This window comes from Aquila chrysaetos, chromosome 3, assembly GCF_900496995.4.
Source record: "Aquila chrysaetos chrysaetos chromosome 3, bAquChr1.4, whole genome shotgun sequence".
Taxonomy (NCBI): domain Eukaryota; kingdom Metazoa; phylum Chordata; class Aves; order Accipitriformes; family Accipitridae; genus Aquila; species Aquila chrysaetos.
This window is the reverse complement of record NC_044006.1, coordinates 53,907,050-53,929,085: the sequence shown is the minus strand read 5'-3', so window position 1 is coordinate 53,929,085 and position 22,036 is coordinate 53,907,050. Positions and strand designations below refer to the sequence as shown.

General features: G+C 38.1%; 1 protein-coding gene across 11 annotated transcripts in view; it reads left to right on the top strand.

Annotated features, from left to right (window-relative positions):
* Positions 1–22,036, top strand: part of CDK14 (cyclin dependent kinase 14) — a 339,864-nt gene that overhangs the window by 66,995 nt on the left and 250,833 nt on the right. Inside the window, exon 1 of one of the 11 annotated variants that reach the window (XM_030008243.2) lies at positions 15,206–15,337. The exons of 6 other annotated variants lie outside the window; for them this stretch is intronic. Coding sequence is in view for 1 of the 5 variants with exons in the window: in XM_030008242.1 (XP_029864102.1) it covers positions 15,523–15,597 (75 nt within the window). In the remaining 4 variants the exon portion in view is untranslated. Of the gene's footprint in view, positions 1–15,205; positions 15,338–15,491; positions 15,598–18,102; positions 18,124–18,758; positions 18,778–22,036 lie in introns of those variants that run through there. 4 more of the 11 variants (XM_030008242.1, XM_030008246.1, XM_030008245.2 and 1 more) reach the window with 4 other exon arrangements.

Genomic DNA, 22,036 nt, shown 5'->3' with positions numbered 1-22,036 from the left:
ACTGATGCCAAGCTTATGTTAACATATTGGTTTGGATTTACATGCATTAAACCATGCCAGTTGTATGTAACGTGATTCAAGGAATGCTTGTGCACTTCAGATTTAAATTTTCATGTGTGTGGGTTTTTTGTTTGGTTTTGGGTTTTGTTTGGGTTTGGTTTTTTTTTTTTTTTACCCTGTGTATGTGTATTAATGGTTCTGTTAAGTGTATCTTTTTTATTCGTGCTCTGGCCTTTGCTAAAGGAAGACCCAGGTTTGTGGGGTTTTAACTTTATGCTTGCATAATAAAGTGTTTTTTTTTATTTTGTGGCTTTCTTTTCTTTCACGTATTTTTAAAAACCTGCTGCTAGGTTTTTTGTTCTAGTACTAATATACAGGTTTCACAATGCAACATATGGAAATGGGTTCATGGCTTTAACTGGTATTCATTTTTATTACTTGGGATTTTGGTTAAAGAACAGCTGTTTGATAAGGGCAGACTTAATGTTGTTTATATACCTGGGTTTGAAATGAAAAGCAGCAATTAAAAAATGTAAATGAATATTTCTGGAAAGTGACCCCAGGGATGCCCTTGATGTATGTTGTTTGCTACAGTTGATGTGATGGAGGCATATTACACAGTTTAATATTCAATGATATTTTGTCCCCTGCCTTCTCAAAAGTTGAGCTTTAGGGGAATACAGTTGGCAGAGTAAGAATAGAGACTGAAGTGTTAATTTATGACAAACAAATCCCAAACCCTTGAAATCTGAGATCACATCAAACAATGCACCAACTTTGAAACCTGTATTGTCTTTTCCAGAGTTGCACAAAGACTGGTACACGCTCTCACCTAGTAACCTCTTGTACTCTGTGTCTTGTGAAAGAGCCTCTGTTAACTTTTTCATTTGCTTTGAAATGGCTTGGGAAATGGCAGTGCTCAGGCCTTGCAATCCTTGGAATTAGGTGGCTGCAAAGGCTGTTTCATTTGTCTTATGATAGACACCTGCTATTAACAGGAAAGAGTAAGGATAAGATAATGATAATCTGACTATTCAGGTATGGGACAAGAATTTATTTGAGATCTCTGTAAATACTACTGTCAGCCTTTGCTGGTAATCATTGTATTAAACAGTTCTCAGTGAGCCAACATTTTAAGTGACGCTTTTCAAAGATTGGTTTGAATTGTTTGACTGCCAATTGCCAGCTGTTTTTTTAAAATACACAGTCAGTAAGTAGGCCTATAAAAAAATAATTGTGTAAGTCATTTTAGTTTCAGTGCTTGTTTGAAGCAGAAATACACCAGCCTAGAAAAGAGTGTGGACTTTGATGGAGGAGATGGAGAGCATCCTTTATTCTGGATAAAAATCCAAATTATCCTGCTTGGTCTTGCTCCACGTTCATGAAGTAGTACAAGCGCAGCCCAGAGTCACCGTGATTCCATGGCGAAGCAGGAAGAGCTAGTCTTCTCCTCACTTGACAGCATGTGCGATCTGCAGAGTCGGGCTCTTTGCTGCGTCGCTGTGGATGCCAGTTTTCAGGAAACTTCAGCAGGTGTAAGAATGATCAGTAATTTTACGAATTACACATCCTTACCACCTCAATGAATTACCTCACTTAAAGTTCAGCAAAGGGCAGTCTTCATTCCAAAAAGGATTTTTCTTCTGCTGTCGTCATTTTATCCAGGTTCTCCCAAACTTGGTATCCTGAGAAAACTCTTAATGAATGCATATTAGAGGTTTGTTAAAGCATAGCTAAAACTTTCAAGGATCTCATACTGTAGAAGTATACTGCAACTCCTTATATGATGTGCTAACTTGCCTGTGCATATGCTGAAGCATGAGGAGGGACTTCATCTGAAAAGGGACAAAGTCAGACTGCTGCTGTGACGTATGCCCTCAGGTTTCAGGTGATGATCTGAGGCACCTGGAGAACGTGAGAGCAAGGATGCTATTTTTCCCCTAAGTATATTCAGTGCTTCTAATATATGCAGAAAAAGGAGCCTAACAAGGAGTTTGGAGGGTTCAGGAAGGTGTTAGAAAAGGACAAGGGTGTGTATGGGCATGTATGGAGGGTAAGGGCGTAAGAGTGGGTATGGAGGGCTAGGAGCAAAGACGGAATCAGGAGCAGTTTTAGGGAGAATGGGCAAGAGTTTAGGAGTGTCGGGGAAGATATTTCTAATATTTGGAACGCAAGGTCCTTTTGGGAATTCAAATCTTTCTGTGGAGTCCTCAGCCTCCCTGTTCTTTTTCAGCAAACAGGTGTGAAGCTCACTGATACGCATGCCCTATGCACAGCTGATCCATTTTGGGGTGGAAGCTATTACTGTTGTCACTGTTTAAACTTAATTACAGAAGTCTGTGATCTAGTGTTCCTGTTAACAATATAGCTACAGGTGAATCTGTATGAGAGAGAACTGTATTATCAGGTATTTTAGAGGAAGGAGTGATATTATATACAATGAATTAGAACCAAAATATCCTGTTAAAATTTAGCTTTAGCTCTGAAGACTGTTTCTTGCACTTAGTTTACTCATTTTTTTAGTGTTGCCAGTCCTGACAACTTAATTGCCAGTCTCATAACCTTTGTTGTTGTTATGAAATGTTTAGAATTTGGCATTTATGTGACAATCTTCTTAGCATTTCAAAAGTAACTGAGAAGATTAAATCAATGTGTATACTGAAGACCTACTTAAAATTGCATTGGGGATGTTGAGTGTGTCTTGTAAACTACTATAAAACTTTTTTTCTTTTTTCTTTTGACCAAGTAGGGCAACAACACCCGAGGGGGCTCAACACATGAATTCTTCTTGTGCTGCTGGTACTGGCCTTCAGAGAAATTGAGAAAGGTGGTGTCCCCCTTCCCAGAGCTGTGAAAACTGTGATAAAACCAATTAGCCATCTGTGCATGTATTGTAATTGGTAGTTCGTGCTGTCATGGGCAGTTAAAGAACAACCAGCCTTTTGTGTGTTTATCTCTCAATATGCTGGTTGCACTGAGGTTAATGAGACTCCTCAGGAATATAAAAACCTCAGATATAAGTGTAGAGTATGAGCTGTGTATTTTTATTGTAACATTTCGAATAGAAACTGTTTATTTGGTAAGTGTCAAATCTGTGGTTGGCATATGAAATTCAAAAGCAGCCATAAGACATTTTAAAGTGATCTTATGCTTGTTTTTTTGTGCCAGTGTGGCTTCAGTGGAATCTTAGATGGAATTCTTCTTGTCTGAATTTTTATTGCCTTAGTAATTGTATCTGTTAGTACTCAGTCTTTTTACATTTTAAATTATTTCCACAACCTTTTCTGAGGACAGACAGATGTCCTATTAGACATATGAGCCCTCAATATTATAAGCTCTAAAAGCATTGCAGGATTTTTGTCAGTCATTTTTGTCAAAATTGTGTCAGGCAGCAGCAATAATGTTATGCTGGAGTACCTCATGCATGTACATTCTCTCAAAGTCATCCAGTACTGTTGGGAATCATACCTCAAAAGAGTTGTTCTGCAGCATTTACATTTCTGAGGCCTTCAAACCTTTCCTCGGCAAAACTTTAAGTAGCAGTTTGTCCTTGAAATGCTTTAGGGGAAACATAATCTATATGTTTTGATGCTTCTCCTGTTCTAGATCTCTTTTTCCACTTACCATTCTTAATTAAATGTGGTATTGGTTTTTACGGTAAAACTTTTGTTTTGCTCCTGATCCTGTAAAAGGTTTTGTAAACAAAAGGTTTTATCCAATAAAATGGGGATCTACACATAGAATCATAGAATATCTCAAATTGGAAGGGACCCATAAGGATCATTGAGTCCAACTCCCTGCTCCTTGCAGGACTCCCTAAAACTAAACTATATGACTACAAGCGTTGTCCAGACACTCCTTGAACTCTGACAGGTTTGGTGCCGTGACCACTTCCCTGGCCTGTTCCAGTGACTGACCACCCTCTCAGTGAAGAACCTTTTCCTAATGTCCAGTCTGAACTTCCCCTGACGCAGCTTCCTTCCATTTTCTCGTGTCCTGTCTCTGGTCATGTACATCTACTTGTAGGCTGGGTTATCTTTAGTTTGGGTGACACCTCAAAAGCTGAGTGAAGATTGTCTAATGTTATGTGGGAGGCGTATTGTTACTCATTGGCATTATGCGAGGCAAGCACAACCTGGCTGAAGATGGAATGCTTTGTTTGAATATCAGACACTAGGTAGCATGAGAGAAACAATTATGTACAATTACATTGTTCAGATGGCAAACTAAAACTATGTTTTACAGAAAGAAAAGATATGTTATGGCTGAGAGCCCATAACTAAAATGACAAGTACGTGTCTTGCTACAAGTTTCCTTCTTGGCTTTTTCTTTTTAATAGTTAGTATCGCTACAGTTTTCTTACTCAGTTCTCCTCTTGCCTCTCAACTGTTCTGCTTTCGAATCTCCCCACTGAAACAGAAGGCAAGGAAGGGTGGGGTTCCCTCCCTCTCTTAATTGAATAGGTGGCCAGCTTGGCCATGGACGCTCATCTCACTTCTCTGTCTATAAAGAGTCTAGTAGAGCGGAGTCCTATTTTAATGACTAGGCTGCTAGGGTAATACTAATATTATTTTTAAGTTTTAATTAAGAAGACATCTTACTAATTGGAAGAACAACAGAACAATCAAGTATCAGTGATTCTACTTCATAAGGGAAGTTTCTTAACATCCAGATTGTGAAGAAATGTGTTCACTGCTGCATAATTTTGTCCATGAACCACAGAGCTCACGCTGCCTCTTTTTTTTGAGAGTTTATTGTTCCTTTCTAGAAAAGAATGTAAGATTTCTCTTAAGAAAATATCTGAAACAATACATTATTATAATTTTAACTATGCATAGATAGTCATGGGACCTCTTAGATTATGAGGATGACTGATTTAAGGGGTTTTAGCTTTGTTTTATGGTACAGTAAGAATTCTTTCCATAGTAATCTTCTGCTAAAACAGTCAGAAATGAAATATAGTACCAGGTTTGGTTTTTTCCCACAGAAGATTTTGCAAGTGGGTTTAGTCCTGTGAGAGTTCTGAAGAAGGAAGTAAGTGTCCGAGCACCAAGGCAACCATGCCTCAGGAGATGCATGGCTGCATCATTCTTTTCCTGCAAAATAGCTTGATATGTGCAGACTTATAGATACCTTCTGGAATGGCCAAAACAAAAATAGTGAAGTGTACAAGTGGGGTTTTTTTCTTGGTGTTTGGAGGCAACACTGCAAAGAGCTCTCATGCAAAACTGTAAATATTCAGTATTTTGTAGACTTTCTGGCGTGAAACATTGCACTGTAAATTCTGTAGCAGTGATTTAAGTGGAAGAAGATATCCATTCTCAACCTTCAACCTGTCAGTTCTATGGAATCTTTCACCTGTTTTGTCATAGGCCTTAGTTTCTTCTCTTTCCTCATGTGGTAGGGAGTCTTTGACTTGATAAAAGAGACAGATACAAGCTAGATAGATCAATCAGTGTATTTTTTCTATGTCATTTAACCAAGAGAAGTTTCGTTTGCATTTGAATTTGTTAGACTGAAACAGCATGTTTCCTTTAAAATTTCTTATCAAAATTCAAGTAATTACTGAGTATCTGAAACAAGGTAATAGAAATTCTTTCCCCCCTCTGAAATTAGTATTTTGTTCCTTTTTAATTACTAAAACCTTTGAGGCTTCTTGAATTTTTTTTGATAGGCCACATATTTGCTCATGAGCTGAATAGAACAAATCTGTTGATGTATAAATCCGTTCCAGCCCTATATAGCCACTGTGTGTTCCATCACATGAAAATCCATGTTGTTCTGCTTCACAAGAAGGTGGTAGGGCGGAATATCTCCAGGGAGTCTATTTAAGAACATACTCTAATGGGGTCTAGCTCCAGAGATGCTGAAAGAGGTGGTCCGAGGAAGAAAAAAACGTTTAGGTGGAACTTTCTGTGAGAATGGGTGCTCTGTGAACATGTAAGCTGTAGTAGCTGTGCTACCACTAGCTCTGTTTTGTAGAGGTAGTTTTTATAGTACAAGGAAGAGGCTTTTTTCTCTTCTCCTTTCTGAAGTTTAATGTCTTCAGCAACTCACTCCTCCTGAGATGCTTTCTATTTCTCGCCTAAGATGTCCTGGGAAAATAGATAAGCTGCTCAACATGCATTAAAGCTTTATCAACTTCTGGACTGATGTGCTCTTCAGTGAGAATGCCCAGGTGAATGCAACCCTCTTGTCTGCATTACTGAGATAAAATGGGACAAGAAAAGCAGTCTGCAAGGGGTTAGTGACCCAAATGGTAAAGGACTTTATAGGTCAAAACCAACACTGTATTTAACTGAAGAGCACATAAATATTAGTGCAATACCTGTAGTTCTGGTGCTTGTTTCCTGTGAGCATTTGACTCAGCATTGCATCAGATTAAGCTTTGACATGTCTTTTTGATGTACGTCATTCTGTGCCAATTTAATTAGTAAAGAACAAAGGTATGGGTGACTGCAGTGAAACTCTTGTCCATTAGGTAGTGCAGCCCTCTAGACAAATATATCTGGAAGGAGGGGAGATGATTCTCACAGCTGCTTCTCATATTTGATCATGAGAACCAACAGTACTCCTAAATCAGGTATTACTTGAGTGTTTCTATTTAATTTTTTTGTCAGCATCTTCTTTAATCTCATAGCACACTACCATCTAACCTAGTGTTTTGCTATCATCAGATTTTCCAGTCATTATGATTTGCATGATGCTTCTACCTACATCACATCTGTCGTGTATGCCATACAGAACAGGTAAAATATCCATTTTTGACACTTAGCGGGGAATGACAACTAACCTTCCAGGTAGAAGACAAAGACATGGAAGAGGGATGAAAAATTGGCACATTGAAAAAAGCTATTGTTTAGTTGAACTGCCAAAAGTTGCCCAAGGATTTTGCAGTATATACTATTTGGAGGATAAAACAATAATGGCATTTCATGCTGATATGTACAAACTGATGCATATGAAGAACTTTACTGCATCTATGCATGTGTAATGGTGAGTCTAAACAAATTACATTATTCTGGATAAGAATTATAGGGTCATTGGATAATAGCTTGAAGATAGTGACTCAGTGTTCAGCAGTAGTCTAAAAAATAAGTAAACATTCAGAAAACAATAGGAAAAGAAAGGAGAACAAAACCAAAGCTGTCATCATGTTATTGCAGAAATCCACTTTGTGTAAATATCATATCAAATATTAGCCAACATAAAACAAAAATGACACAGAAGATGACACAGAGGGAAAAGATAAGAATCATCAGTTAGAAGTACAATATAGCTTCCATTGAGTTGAAGGTAATAGACTAAGACCCGTTAGAGTGTAAAATGGAGGATTGAGGGAGGATGAGACAGTAACCTGTAAGATCACAAGCTGAATTTATGCTGGTGAAGAGGGAATAATTGTGCAATGTTTCTTTAGCTGCTTTGTAGTTCCTATGTAGTGAGAAATAATCAGAGATTTTTTGTCTTGGATTTCAAGAGAAGGAATGTTTTCTAGCTGCATGGTGTTGTATAACTCTCTACCACCTGGAGGCCAAAGGTATAAAAGACTTCAAAAGTGAAGTTCCTTCACAAAGTTGTGAAGGATAGGTCTGGATTTAATCTTTGAATTACAAAGTAAACTGCTCGTGGTTAGAAGGATATACAGGAGGAAGGATCACATTTGTCTATCCTTATCCTCTAACAAATTTGGTTGCTTTCAGAAACAGGCTAGATTAACTTTTATTCTGATTCTGTGTGATTATCACTATGTATGTTCCTCTGACAGCTTTCAATTATGTTAATATTAAAAAAGACTTTTTTTAAATCAAGTCTTTATACCTGCTCTACGGTGATGACCTGTTCAGATAACTGAAAGAGTGGAGCATCTCTAGAGGGAAGGCTGAGAACTGAACCTCCATTTAGAAGAACCAAAAGAAAGGAGGTTGATTTGTACACCTCACTATAGTACTTTATATATGAACTTGTAATCTATATTAGTTCAGCATAGCTCTTTCCCTGACATATACACATTAGTTGTCTGTTACTGTCCCCATAATAATAAGATGACAGCTGTAGAGACTGGTTAATATCATATATGTTGAATCCATTAAGGCGTCTGAGATGGTAGTGAATCAGTTATTTGTTCCTCCACATGATGAGTTTGTGGGTTCATTTTCTATAGGTTGGTGTAATAAGCATGCTTTTATAGCGTCTCGTATTTCACGGTAACTTCCTGTGACAAAGGATACCTGCCAGTGGTACTTCCCACAGAGCATGCCATGGCTCCTGGGCTGGTGGTTCTTCTGTCACTTGTCACAACTAAAAGACGAAAATTGTGAAGAGTAAAAATATAAACAGGTTGTTGACCAGTTGAAAGGGAATAAGCTTGTGAGGAGCCTGGAATAATTGCTGAAATTATCTCACGCCACAAAACACCATATTTAGGATTAAATGTCATTGTTGTGAGGTTCTCTAATTAACAGTTGCAGTTATCTCTGAAAACAGAACCAATCAGAGGGTTCCTTGTAGCAACTGCCTGGAGAAGATGTCTTGTGAGATTTCCTCTGCCCCTTCAGGTTTGGTATTTGGATACCAAATTTCAGGACGGCCAGAATGTAGGGAAATTGTTCTACCAGGATTCCACTGGAGATATATGCAGGTAAACCTCATGTAAATGCACAGTCGTGTAAACCTCTTGAGTTCATTAATTTGGGGTACTTCAACGTCCCACATGAGAAAATGAAGACGAGTAATTGTGACATTCCCTTGGTTCCATCTTACTGTGAATGCTAGTGAAAGAAGATCCCTGACTTTTCACTTGATTTCTAGGTTGGTACCTTACTACCTTTTTTAAAGCACAGTCCTCACTTTTCTGCAGATAGTCCATCAACCTCCTTCAATGCCAAAAGTGTCATCCCTACTTAATGGAGCAGTTATATTCACCTCATCACTCATCATTGTCTTTCACTGAGAAAATACAGGATAAATTAAATTTTGAAGTAGTTTAAATTTGGGGCTTCAAGTCAATCCAAGACCCTTTCCACAGAGGACACCAGGGTCTTGGCCTGTGGAACTTAATTCATAGATCACATGATCTTTTGCTGTGAACCTCAGTGGATTTTTCACCAGAAATTTTGATTATCCTTGTTAATAAAGCATGTAAGGGAGGGATAGAGGCAGCTGAAGACTGCTGGTGAGCTGAAGTCTTTCCCTTGTATATTGGTAGTTCAGTTCCAGTGCAAGAGTTGTCAGCAGTTATTCCCATGTCATGAAGGTGCTTTCTTTACTGTTCTTGTAACATGAATTCACGATTTGCATTGTGTGGCAAGCTCAGCATGTAGCAAAAGCCTTAAGGAGTGAAACTGTGGCTCAAAGGAACAATGCTTAGTGAAGAAGAGTAGAATAGATAGATATTTTTCAAAGTGGATACTGTACACATGCAACTTATTCTAGCTGCTTACCTACATCATAGGAATGTGGAGGTTGATTTGGCTTAATTTTTTTTTAACCACAATAGCCTATATTTTCTGCACAAATCTTTTTTTAGTTAGAAAACCTGAGATGTTTTTTCTGTTGCAATGTAGAAAGACATCAGGTGAAATAAAAAAAAAAAAAACCAACCAACAAGGCCTTTCATGTGAGTATCTCAAAGTGAAAATGAAGGGAAGCTAAAATCCAGTGCTTTCAAATGCGACGAGAATTTCAGTGCATGACATATTTAAACTTGAGAAAGACATGAAGGTGAACTCATCTTTTTGTGTTAAGTTTTAATTCATTTATAGAAAGCTTTCTTCTCCTAGCTATAATGCTATGGATGACTTTGAAATGGGATATCATTGAGCTTTGTCCCTGTAAGAGATCAGCTCTAGCAATATGTGTAACTTGAAAATGAAACATTTTCAGGGATTCTTCCCTGGGGCTTATACTGGTAGATATTAAAAAGCTATTGTTAATTCTTTATAACTCTCCCTAAAGAAAAACTTTATAAACTGTGTCTCTAGTATTCATCATTAAAATTATTTCATAGAAATATTTCTACCCTTTCCTGATTAGCTAGGTTTTATTTTTTTTGTATTGCAAATATGACAATTGTCAGCTATGTGTTTTTAGGAATTGTATGTTATAGTAGATGGGTTAGTCTAATTAAACCTCTTCCACTAAGCCATCTTACTGATGGTTATCATCTTCCAGACAGAGTACATACATTTGAATTTTATACTGCTTGAGTTCTCTGTGGTGTTTTTGAAAAATGATTGACTGAGATGTTGATTTAAATGTCTTTTTTCTTCTGAGCTGTCTAGGTTGTACGCAATATATTAGGAACATTAAGACTTAGCACCTGAACATGAGGTTATGTGTATATACAGCTACATCATAAGTCTTAGGAACTGTGGTGCATTTTTCGTCTAGAATTTTATTCATGTATTGTGAAGATACCTCCATTTCTGTAGTCAAATGTTGCTACTGTTGACAGCACACATAACTATGATGCTGAAGATGAATGACTCTGCTATCGCTTACTCACTTTCAGTTGGGGATGAGGAATTTAGACAAACAAGATGCAGATTATTTTATCTGACACTTGGTATAGACTTCATACTCTTTCCAGATAGGCATTTTTTTACTGTGTGATTTTAATATATTATAAAGGCATGAACAGTACTAGTTGAGATAGAATTCTGTCTGTGTGTAATAGTTGGGTTTGTTTTTGCAAGTATGAGTGAGACATGGCTGGGAGAAGAATATTTATTTGTTTTTATATAGCAAGGCATGCTTTATTGTTGCAGGTTAAGGTTCATTGGAGTCCCATTTTGCATCTAACTAGATGCCCACCCCCAGTGGAAAAGCCTACAGGTCTGCTCTCTTCTTAAAAGTAGAGTAATTACGAAATTCCATACCTTGACTAAGTTCTGCATCTGGTGTCTGTGTATATCAACTGCTGATCATGCTGCAGATCTGACTGCCTCAGGCCTTTGCATTTCTTCTCTTTAAGTACTTTTGGCTAATAATTAGAGGCTAACAGAATTCTTTAGAATAGTACTTAGACAATACCTTTAACTAAGAGCTTAAAAAAAAAAAAAAAGAGAACAAAAGTGAGTCTTGGTAAATAGTATTCAGCTTCCCTAAGACAAAATCCTAGAGCAAGTTAAAAGACCAGATTCAAGTTCTTACCCTAGATACATTGCATCAATGTGTTTTAGTCTGGATTATTTTATTTATATGAGGTCTTTGCCAGCATAGCAAGGAACATAGAAGTATCAATAACAAATAAAACAATCTCAGTGTAACTGTATTAGTGTTCACAGGAAGATTTGGCTTTGCTAGGAATGTTGGAGTTAGGTTTTCCTGTTGCACACATAGAGTATAGTTGTCCAAAATCATTGGATTAACTTTTTATAGGCAAAGACCGCTTTCACTGAGTTGAAAATGTCTGGACTGATTTGAAGTATTTTTCAGATGTGTAAAATCATTACACAGTGTTCTCCATGTTGTTCCCTTTGAACTTGCATTTTAAACATTCTTTATAATGCAAAGTATATTTGGAATCAGTCCCTAAAACCGTAAAGTCTCTTTTCTGGTCTTAAAAGTTGCAAAAATGATTGGCACTGTGTAACATTGCATTTTATTTCAGACAGTGACTTTTTAAGTGAAGTCCCACCATACCAGATAGTGCAGGTGGTATAGTTAAAATCTTGGTATTGTGAAGCAAGTTTAACAACATGTTGTACATGGAATAATTTGTCATGCATTCCATTGTGCAATATTATCCACTGCTTCACTTGCCATCTTAAGATAAAAATTATTTTCTTTGCATTCAGCACATTTTTGTCACTGCTGTGTTGTTTTATTAAGGTCATGTCTTGTGTACTCTATGTATTCTAGCTTCAAACTAAACCCATACCAGTTAAGGGAAGGGGTCATATTTTGTGATCGCCTGTGATAGCAAGGAACTGAACTGGACTTGGACAGGTGTTGTCCCATCCAGTCCTCTGTTTCTGAATGCAACTTGTTAAGCATCTTTTTAAATAAGTTTTTGTGAAATGTTACCGGTGGCTTATGAAATGGCTGGCTAGATGTCCAAATTACTTTCAGAAGTGAGTAAATTTTCAAAACTGTAAAGTGTGTTTACTTTTGCCTTGTATATTCAATTTTCAGTTGTCAAAATGGAAAGGAAATGTGTTGAGGAGCAGAGGCTCTCCTTAGTCATGTAGTTTCTTCTATGAGGAGAAAATGGGCTCATACAGACATATGATAGTTGTACAAATTACTGGGTGTGGTTATTCTTGGAGAGGAGGGAACAGTTGGCTGCCTTTCTCTCTTGCTTCTCTCCCTTTCTCTCTCGGATGATTTAATGTAGGCTTATGGAAATAGGACATTACTTACAAGTTCCATTTGAACAGTATGTAGTATGACTACAAAGAACACAAGGTAACTACTGGCATTCTTTTCACTGTGCCATATTAATAAATGATGGTTTGCATGTTTAGTTAATTGACCATCAGAGCTGTGACATTGTGTAATCTTTGTGTTTTATGTGTAGCAACTCCAGATGACTGTATATCTATTATCTTGAAAAGCTCCAAAGATGCCTATGTGAGAAATTGTTCTTAGGTGCCACAGAGAGTTTTGGAGTCTGTCCTGGGATGAAAGCGGTGGCATGACTTACAGTACTGATGACGCAAAGCTTGTATTTGCAGCTGGTTTCCATGCAGAGTTTTTAAACCTAAACCCACAGGTATTTGCCTTTTTTTTTTTTTTTTTTTTTTTTTTTTAATTGTATTAAAACTTTTTTTTAGGTCAGTTACTCTCCCACTCCTTTGGAAAAAAAACCGAGTCCCATGGTACAGGGGCTTTGTGTGGTCCATCAATTCCAGTTGTAGTTCCAGATGGCCTTTGCTTGCCAGCCAGGTTTCCCAGTCCTGTTTGTGGTACCATGGGCAGCAACAGAACAGGTATTTGTGTTCCAGCCAAGTTGTGTTCAACCACAGTCTGCAAATGGGGTTGGGAGTAGGGGAAGGGATGGGGCTAGTACAGGAGAAGGAGGGGGCTAAGAATAGTAGGGAGTCAGGCAAAAATGCTGGGAGGTCTGCATGGATGAACGAGTTCCTAACAAAACTCAAACATAAAAAGGAAGTAAACAGAAGGTGGAAGTGGGGACAAGTAACCATGAAGGAATACAGAGACATCATCTGAGCATGCAGTGATGGAGGTAGAAAGCCAAAGCCCAACTGGAATTGCATCTGTTGAGGGGTGTCAAAGGCAAAAAGAAGGACTTTAATGCAATAAGTACAGATTTTTTTAAATCAGTAAAAATAATTAAAATATGGGATGATTTGGCTTGTTTCAGTTAGATCCCATTAGTTTGTGGACTGTTTGGTTTGCTTGCTGTCTCTGTGTGGCTTGGCCCAACACCTTGCCTGCTTCTGGAATGCAGTTCCCTGTTTCTTTGCCTTCTGTGTTTCCTTTCCTTGTGGCTGTCCACCACTTTTCCCTTAACGTGGTGCCTGTCTTTTGGCACATACTGGTCTCTGCAGGTGCTTACTTGCTAGCTTTTTTTTTTTTTTTTTTTTTTCCTGAGGATCCTTCTGTCCTGGTCTCCCTCATCCTCAGACAAATTTGATGTTGCCAGAGTAAGGGCAAGAAATGTAAATGTTTTTAATGTATTTTCTCATCATTTCAACTGGAAGTTTTTTTTCATGTTTTCTTTGGACCCCCACACTTGAGACACCCTTCTCTCTTTCTGAGAAGAAAATTTTGGCCTAGAGAGTAGAAGTTGTCTTTTTTTCAGAAGTGAAACCTTCTATCTGCTTAAAAACCAAGCTAAGAAACTGAGTAGTCTTCAGGAATATGCCACTGTGACTAAGGTTGGGAGATAGATGAGGGATAAAAATAACAAGTGCTACTTAATTTTGGGTGCATCTTAGGGAATTTCCTCATGCCATTCAAATTTTATCATCATTGAAGCCACTGGTGCTAGATTCAGCTGTGAGCCTTGAGTCGAGAAGAATTTAAGCATGTGTTTAAGTGTTGGTGACTGTGGTGAGACTCGATCAAATATGTGGAGTTTAAGCAGGCTGTGCTTTCTTCAAAGTGGAACTCTATGGGAGAGCCTGTTTCTGATGGTTTTGTGACATGCGTCACTGGAGGTGCCTGGGATGTGAGCCAGGCTGTGTTTCACCTGCTAGTTCATTGCATCTCCTCGTTAAGTAAAAATGAAAAGCAGCTGAACTGCGTTCCTTCTCTCCTGAAGGTTTCACTTACGCATGTGTTACTGCTCCCCATCCCACCATAGTCTGTCCAGCGCTCCCCAACCCTGGGAGGTTTCTGGGGAGCCAGGAGCCATCTGAAGCACAGGCCAGCAGGGGTTGCTGTAGGAGTAGGAGATGGAGATGATTCGCTGCCTCCCTTTTGGAGAAGCCCTCACTGAGGGTTTGCTCCTGCTGCCCTCTTTTTTCCTTGAACCGCACCCAATTTCGCTTGGGGTCAGCAGTGGCTTCCCAGCACGGAGTAGGTGGCTGTTGCTTACTCACAGCATTGCATATTTTGTATGTTCATAAATTAAATACTATGTTTCGTCCTTACAATGCTAGAATTAACTTCAGAGTTCATATTTTGGCTCAATACATTTTAGATGCTTTTTCATATTGTTTCTGTAAAAGTGGACAGTGGCATTCATAGTGCTTATTTCCAGATGCCCATAGATTATTGCTTTAATATCATTTGTCACTCAAGAACTTGCTGATCTCCTTCAGGACTGGGATGTAATTGAATTGGGAATGATTAGTTGCATCCTTTTGATTGAATGTTGAGGGTTTTTTTCCCTTAATTCCTGTGAAATCACTATTAGCTATTTTGGCTACAGTTCTGTGTTGGGTTGAGGCAGCGCTACATTGTAAATCAATACCTTTTCAAAAAGACTGCTGTAAATTGCCTAGATAGCATATGCATGGTTACTTTGGCTGCAATGCTGCTGCAGAGCCTGGATACTCTGCCTTTCTGGGAACTCCACAGGCAAGTCCATCATATATTCAAAAAAAAAAAAATCTTTTTAGAAAGAGCATGGTATTGCTCATGAAATTTAGACAGAGAAATATTGTACTCTCGGTGCTCATCTGTACCTTTTATATTTTACTCCGCTGGGATTACCCTGTCTTGAGGGATTTCTTTGTTTTCTGCTTTAGATTTCCCCCTTTCTTAGCTGTAGTACAGCCATACCATTTCAGCTTGCTAGTGCAGAAAGATGTTGTGAATTCAGTTGCTGAATGAGCCTGGCCTGACTGCAAACACTAACATTGCTAGAGAGATGCCAAAGAGTTGCAGGTGAATCTAGCCTGACCTGGACAACAGCAAAACGGTAAGATGGGGCTTTTTTAAATCTCTAGGATTAATTAGGTGCTGGGGTTTCCCGTTTCAACCTGAAGCCTGCTTATCACATGCTTCCAACTTGAGCAGGATTCATTCTGTGCATGTCAGGGTGGGTTTTCTCGGGAATGCTTAAAATCCAGGCAGAGGGAGGCGGTGGGAAGCTGGGAATGCCACATGAGACCTCTTGGCAGACACCCTGGTGAGACTCCCCGGCAGCACTGCCTGCGGTTTGTAAATATCAGGGAAAAGGTAGGGGAAGGCTTAAAAGCGATGCTTTTCTTGGTACAGCTTTGTATTTCTCTCTCTGGCAGCCTTATTTATTATTGTATTAAGAGGATAGTATGGGCAATTTTTTCCGATATATGCTTGGCTGAACGCCCTCTGGGACAAGTGAGTGAAGGACGTGATCAGCCACTTTTTCATCTCTGCTAACAAGTCTGTGCATCTTGCTAGATCTGAATAAATGTCTTTATCAGTTACGGATTTGCTTAGTGGTGGAAGATAAGATTAAAATGATCCTTTATAAATACATGCTATATCATGGAAGTCAGAATATCTTTTTGCCTTGTTAACCTCTGTGATTATTTTATTTCTCTTACATGCTCTCTTTATTTAATAAAACAAAAAGTGAGGTAGTCATTTTAAGTAGTCATTCTTGAATGCTTATGTAGGAGTGTGTTGGCAGCGGTTTGGATCTTAGTGGAATATTTCAACGTATGAAAGCTTAGAGCAGCAGCATGTTCAGGGAAAGAGAGGAGGAAAAAAGCAGTTATCATTAGTACACGACTGACTAAAATGTGACCATTGTATGGAATAATTTGAATTATTTTTGATGACTTAACTGACAGCTAGTGTGTTTCAGTTGTAGATCAAGGCATAGATTAATCTCAACAGAAATCCAGTGGAACTGAACAAAAAAAATATTTCACCATATGTTCAAGCATTTAAAGGAAACCAACTGTGGTAGTAATGGTAGAGTGATGAAATATGTTTTTTGCTATTACTCGTTAGCAGTAAAAGCAGAAGTTTTATTTCTAGAGAAGCGTGTTTATACTTTATGCAGTATGTGAATTATACTCCAAGAAGAGATCAGTTGTATATCAATGTGGGATCAAATAACTAGTTTGACAGGGATTCATGTTTGCTTTTTCTGTACTTGCCAATTAAGGGGTTTTTCTTCTTTGTCACTGAATATGATTAAAGGGGGGAAAATCAGTCGGATCTCAATTATTTTCTGAAGGTTTCATTATTATTTTGCTGGAGCTCCTTATTTAAAAAAACCCCACAACTTTCTAAATGTGTGATACTATATGTACCACAATGTAAGTGATGTGGGGCAGGCTGTTTCACACTGTATGCAAACTTAATTTGCATAGTTTTGCCTCAGAAAGTAGAGGTGCTTTTTTTTCTTTTTTGGTCAAGAATAACCTTGAATGTTTCTATTACAATAATGATTTTAGCTGCAAGCATTTTTTAATGGAAGTTTTCCTTTGCTTATCCTGTCATACCTACTAATAAATTGCAAACCTTCAGTGCATTTGCTATTGTTTAATGCACTGAAGTAATCCAACCATTTGTGTTTGCTCTCATGTTGTACAAAGAATGAAAGTCCAGAAATTCTTAGGCATGTGGGATTTTTTAAAGCAAATTTTAAATTACTTTTTTTTCTTAGTGATATTTTTTCATCTATGTATATATGTGAAAGTTGTTGCTTCTGCCAGCTTTCTACCTCCAAGTGTTTTTTTCTCCCCAAATGTAAAACCATCAGCTCTGTTTGCTGTGTTACTACTGTCTCTGGAGTTCTCCCATTTTAGTTTTCTGAGCTTAAGAAATCAATAACGTTTTGGATGTTTTTTATTGATAAATAATATTCCCTATGGTAATATTTAGTGAAATGAAGATCCCAAATTAACTAGGGGGGGAAAATAACGTACAATGTGGAAAATGTGGCCAAAAGTTAAGAATGCAGATGGGGAACATAAGAAATACATAGTTTAATAGGTGGTTAGTGCTGAGTGCTCTGCCAAGATTACGATCTTCTCTGTGTGGATCGGTTTTGTAGTGACGCTGAGGTCTGTCATAGCAGGAGATAAGAGCTTACCTGAGGAGTGAATGTTTGCCATAGTCTCCTTCATGTCTCTGACTCCAGATAGAAAGAACTTCAAAAAGTTGGAGTTGAGCAGGCTAAAAATCATCAATATCGCGTCTTAGTGCAAGGAGGTGAGCCAGCCTTTGAAGTCCTATAGCAAAAAAGGTCACCTAACTATCTCTTTTCAGCTGTTTTGCTGTGTAACTCTTAAACAAAACCAAACAAACAAAATCCCTAAAACCAAACACACACACACACACACACACACACAGAGTTTTTAACATTTTTTGCCCTCGCACTGTAAGCTCGGGTGGGCTATTTAAAAAGTTGACCTCTGAGCAGGTACTCTGCCTCGGGCAGGCAGTTCTTGTTTCTCGCAGAGACCCCACAGACAAGAAAACGGATGATCCCGTTAAAAGGGCCTGTGCTTAGGCTTCAGTACAAATACGCCTAGTCGATCCCAAGCGGTAGCTGGCATGGGCAGTGCGAGAATGAGTCACCCAGCTCTGCTGGGCTGCCGCTGCCAGAGGTAAGAGATTATTTTGTCCTTTAAGGGAAATCCTTGCACGGTGCCACCTACCACTGAGCTGACTGCCTCGTGCAGGTTTCGGAACGGTGTCCTGGCCTGACCTACGTGGCCAGTAGGAATTTGCTGGGGCGAGAGCTTGTGCGAATGACCTGGTCAGGTGAGACTTCAGGCTGTCGTATTTGGTGACTTCTCTATAAATGCGAGAGTAGATATTCCCCTTAAAGCTCACAGGAGCTGCCAAGCAGATCCAGACAGCTTTGTTGGGGTTATTTCCCTTTGAAGTCCTGGCAAAATATTCGGCTGTCAGGTGGTGCTATACACAGCAAATTGAGTTTGATAATACTAGTGTTAAAATTTTCCTAAATGTTTCAGGTACTGATACAATGATAATTACAGCTTACAAACCATGTTGAAATGAAGGAGAATATCCTAGCAAATATTAATTGAAACAACAGAGAGACTGTGAGATACCAGTGCTCCAGAGCCTGTTTCTGAACTAAAGAAAAATGTAGCTGGTGTTCTTAATTCAGGAAGAACAGGTTAAATAATGTGTTTTCTGAGCTTGAGTTCCCTTGGGTAGGTCCATACTGGCTTCCAACATCTTTGATTAGATTTTTCTTTTGGTACCATGGCAGGAAGGTACATGAATGGAAAGTTGGTTAGATAAGGAACAGACTCCTTAAGGACTTTACTTTTTTTAATCCTGCTATCACAATATTAATGTCAGGACAACTTCTCCCAGCAGCAGCTCCATCAGTCAAGAAGTGCTTCTTCCACGTACGTGATGACTTCTGGGTTTTGGTATAGTTTGGTAAATACCTTTCTGTGACTACTTTTTGCTTTTGAGATAAGTGTATTGTATCTTGTCAGAATTATTGATTATATGCATCTCTTTCACATGTGGCATATATTTCACTGATATCTTTCATTCCACTCCCTAATATAAGCCTACGTATAATTCTGGATTTAGCAATTGAGCAAAAAGCAAGTAGTGAAATAGCAATTTAGCATAGTGCTGGGTGTTGAATTCAGGGGGGTGATTTTGTGTTATAGGATTTTTGAATCAATAGCATAAACAGGTCATTTTGCCTCTGTAAAAGTAAATTTTGGGCTTTTCCTTCTATTGCTGAAGCAGTATTGTGATCTTGCTCTTTTGTTTATCATATTCCTGGGTGGATGGGCTTTCTCTGAAGTTCCTATATCAGTTCTGGACTGGCCCACAGAGGACGCAGAAGCAGACAGTTTTATCTGTTAATTGTCTTACTCTATGATGGTGTGCTAGTCAGAAACTGTGTGAAAAGTGTGGGTGGAGATTTTTGTTTTGTTTTGCAAAAATTTTTAGAATTTATTATTAGAATTTCGGTAAGTTAATGCTACAGTAGAACTTGCTATCTCATCCTGCTGACAAGGAGATCTGTTGCAGCTTCTGATTGAAAAAGATTTGTGATAAAATTCAGCTAGATGTTACATAAATGTGAAGGAATCTAAGGTAGTAGCAAACACCATATCATAAGCTTTTGACCCAGTCTGTATCATTCTATCCTCGAAATTGTATAGAATTCATGTTAGTTGTATTTCAATTTTGCTGTGTAGGATGTTTTATTATTTAATGTTAAATTGTATACAACTTACCTGAAGAGGAAAATACCAAATATTGCCAAGTGAGCAGTGAGGAAATAAAACCAATAGAAAAAAGCGTAATGCCTGTTTATGTATTGTGAAAGTTCAGCTTCGTTTAATTAAGTTCTGATGCTTTTCAGTCTACAGGTTTAGTACGTTTGAGTATGTCCTCTCCCAGTTTATCAAATCTTTGTGTAAGTGCAAAGAAAATGTATTTAAACCTGTAGAGAATATGTGTAAAATATGCTTGCCCAGACTTCCCTGTAAATAGTGGGTTTTTTAATGAACAAATAGGTTCCATTAATAAATATTGGCTATAGAAATGTTATTTTAATATCGTGCAGAAGAGTTGTCTTGGAAAGTTATACAGTTTAATGATGGGGGTGGTTGGTTTTGCTGCAGCCTGGGAAAGTGGTGGAACCACCACCCTTAACTTTCAAGTCGACAAGGAATTCCCTGTATTTGGCAAAATAGTCCAGATTATGTAAAATTATATTATTATAAAATGTGATTATACTGCTGGTAGGCAGCCATGCAGGAAAAGCCATGCAAAATATCTGCAGTCAGTCTCAGTTTTATGAAGTATTTTCATGAGAAACTTAGTGTACTGTAAGGGTGGAGGACTTCTCACTGATGTTTTAACTATGTGATTTTTGACCAGTTTGATTCTTGGGATTTGTTGTTTGTTGAAAGTGATTCAAGAGGATCTTACAGCTTCGGAGGTGCAAATTGCCACCAACTGCAGAAGGCTTGACTGTTTTGTACTGTTATACCTTTTTCTTTAGAATTGATTTGAGCGCAGTCATAAGTCTACTGCAGCATATGTTTTTGCTTGAACACATCAAAGCAGCAGCAGTGATTTTCATTTCTCTGTTGAAATACCTAGTTTTTTGAAAATTAAGCATTATCTCTATGCTGTTCAGAGAATTCTTATAAAATTGCAGTTGTCCTTATGATAAGCTCTTCTCACTATCAGTTTGAAATCTCTCCTTTTTAAGTTTTATGCGTCTTTGCAAGAAAAGATATACTGGAGTGTTCTTCATACTCTGAATAACTTTAGATGCTATAATTTTCATTATGCCCCCAACAAAATTCTGAGTGGTGGGACATGGTATGTTTGCAGGGGTTCTGCTATTTTTTTCCAGCATAGCACGTTATGTACTGAGAAGCAAGTTTCATTATGCTTCCTTACACCTTTTTGCTTTAAAAGTTATTGTGCTACTGCAAGTCTGACAAACCTGCAGTAGCTGCTAGAAAATTCCTTTAAGACTTTTCATTCAAGTTTTACAGAATCCTGTAACCAGGTCATTTACCTGAGGAAAAAAAAAAGAAAAAAGAACAAGTTAAAAAAAAGAAGTCAGGTGTATATGAGATCCAAACACAGACAAGGACTCTCTTGATATCATTGTTTGTGAAGCTGGACTTGTCATCCTCATCTGAACTCTGACTTCCATGAAAGAAAACAATGGCAGAAAGGTTGTGGATGGTTGTTATGAAGATTTCTGGGAGACTGAGTTGGAATATAGGTTATTCAAATCTCTGAACAGTACTCGCACAAGAGAATAATGACAAAGTTGAGGCTCTTTTTCTGTCTATACCTTTATCCTGTGCTGATTTGATAGAGGATACCTTGTCAAATTCAGTGGTTTGGAAGATAATACGGAAGAAAGCAGATCTAGAATCGCTCAGAGAGCTTGTTTTTCCTTGTGACATTGATCTGCCTTAGAAGCTGCGTTTGTCAAGCTGTAGGGTTGTTGACCTCAGGGATGAAGCACCTAAGAGCAGGAGAGATTTCTTTCTTGGTACTAGAATGAAACTTTAAAATGCATTAGCAGAATGAAATAGAGAACTCTCATTACCTAGTTTTTGCTCTAGCTTTTGCTAGAGATAGTAAAAAAAGGAACTTTGGAAGAGAAGGAAGGAAAGGAAAGAAGAAAAAAATGCAGAAAAGAGAGAAGGGAATGAAGCAAGTAAATTTTTGTCGTTTTTTAAATGAAGGAATTGGTTTGAATGAAGGAAGGAGAGCCAAACTAATTTACCATTCTAGTCTTGAATTATTTCTTGGGAAGCACTTTTTAAGCATCTGCTGAAGACTCCCATTGGTTTGTAAAGGACAGTACAGCCTGCTGCTTCAGTGCAAAGAAGGTTGTCATACCTGACACAAAATGGTTGTAAAACCTTTCCTCCTGGAAATGCAGATATTTTGCAAAGATGACTGTGAAACCTGTCCCCTTCCTCTTTTCTTTTTATAAGTGCTCTGCAGCATATATGTGAAGGTCGGTCTTGAGTTCTTAAACTACCTTTGTCTGACGTTTCAGTCTGAAACAAACTCTCTGGTTCATTGTAATTATAAATTAAGTTTTCATCTCATCATGTCTCATTGCTTTCATCTGACTTCAGGCTCACTAGATAGAAGAATTTAGTTGACTTCTTAGTTGTGTAGTTGGGTT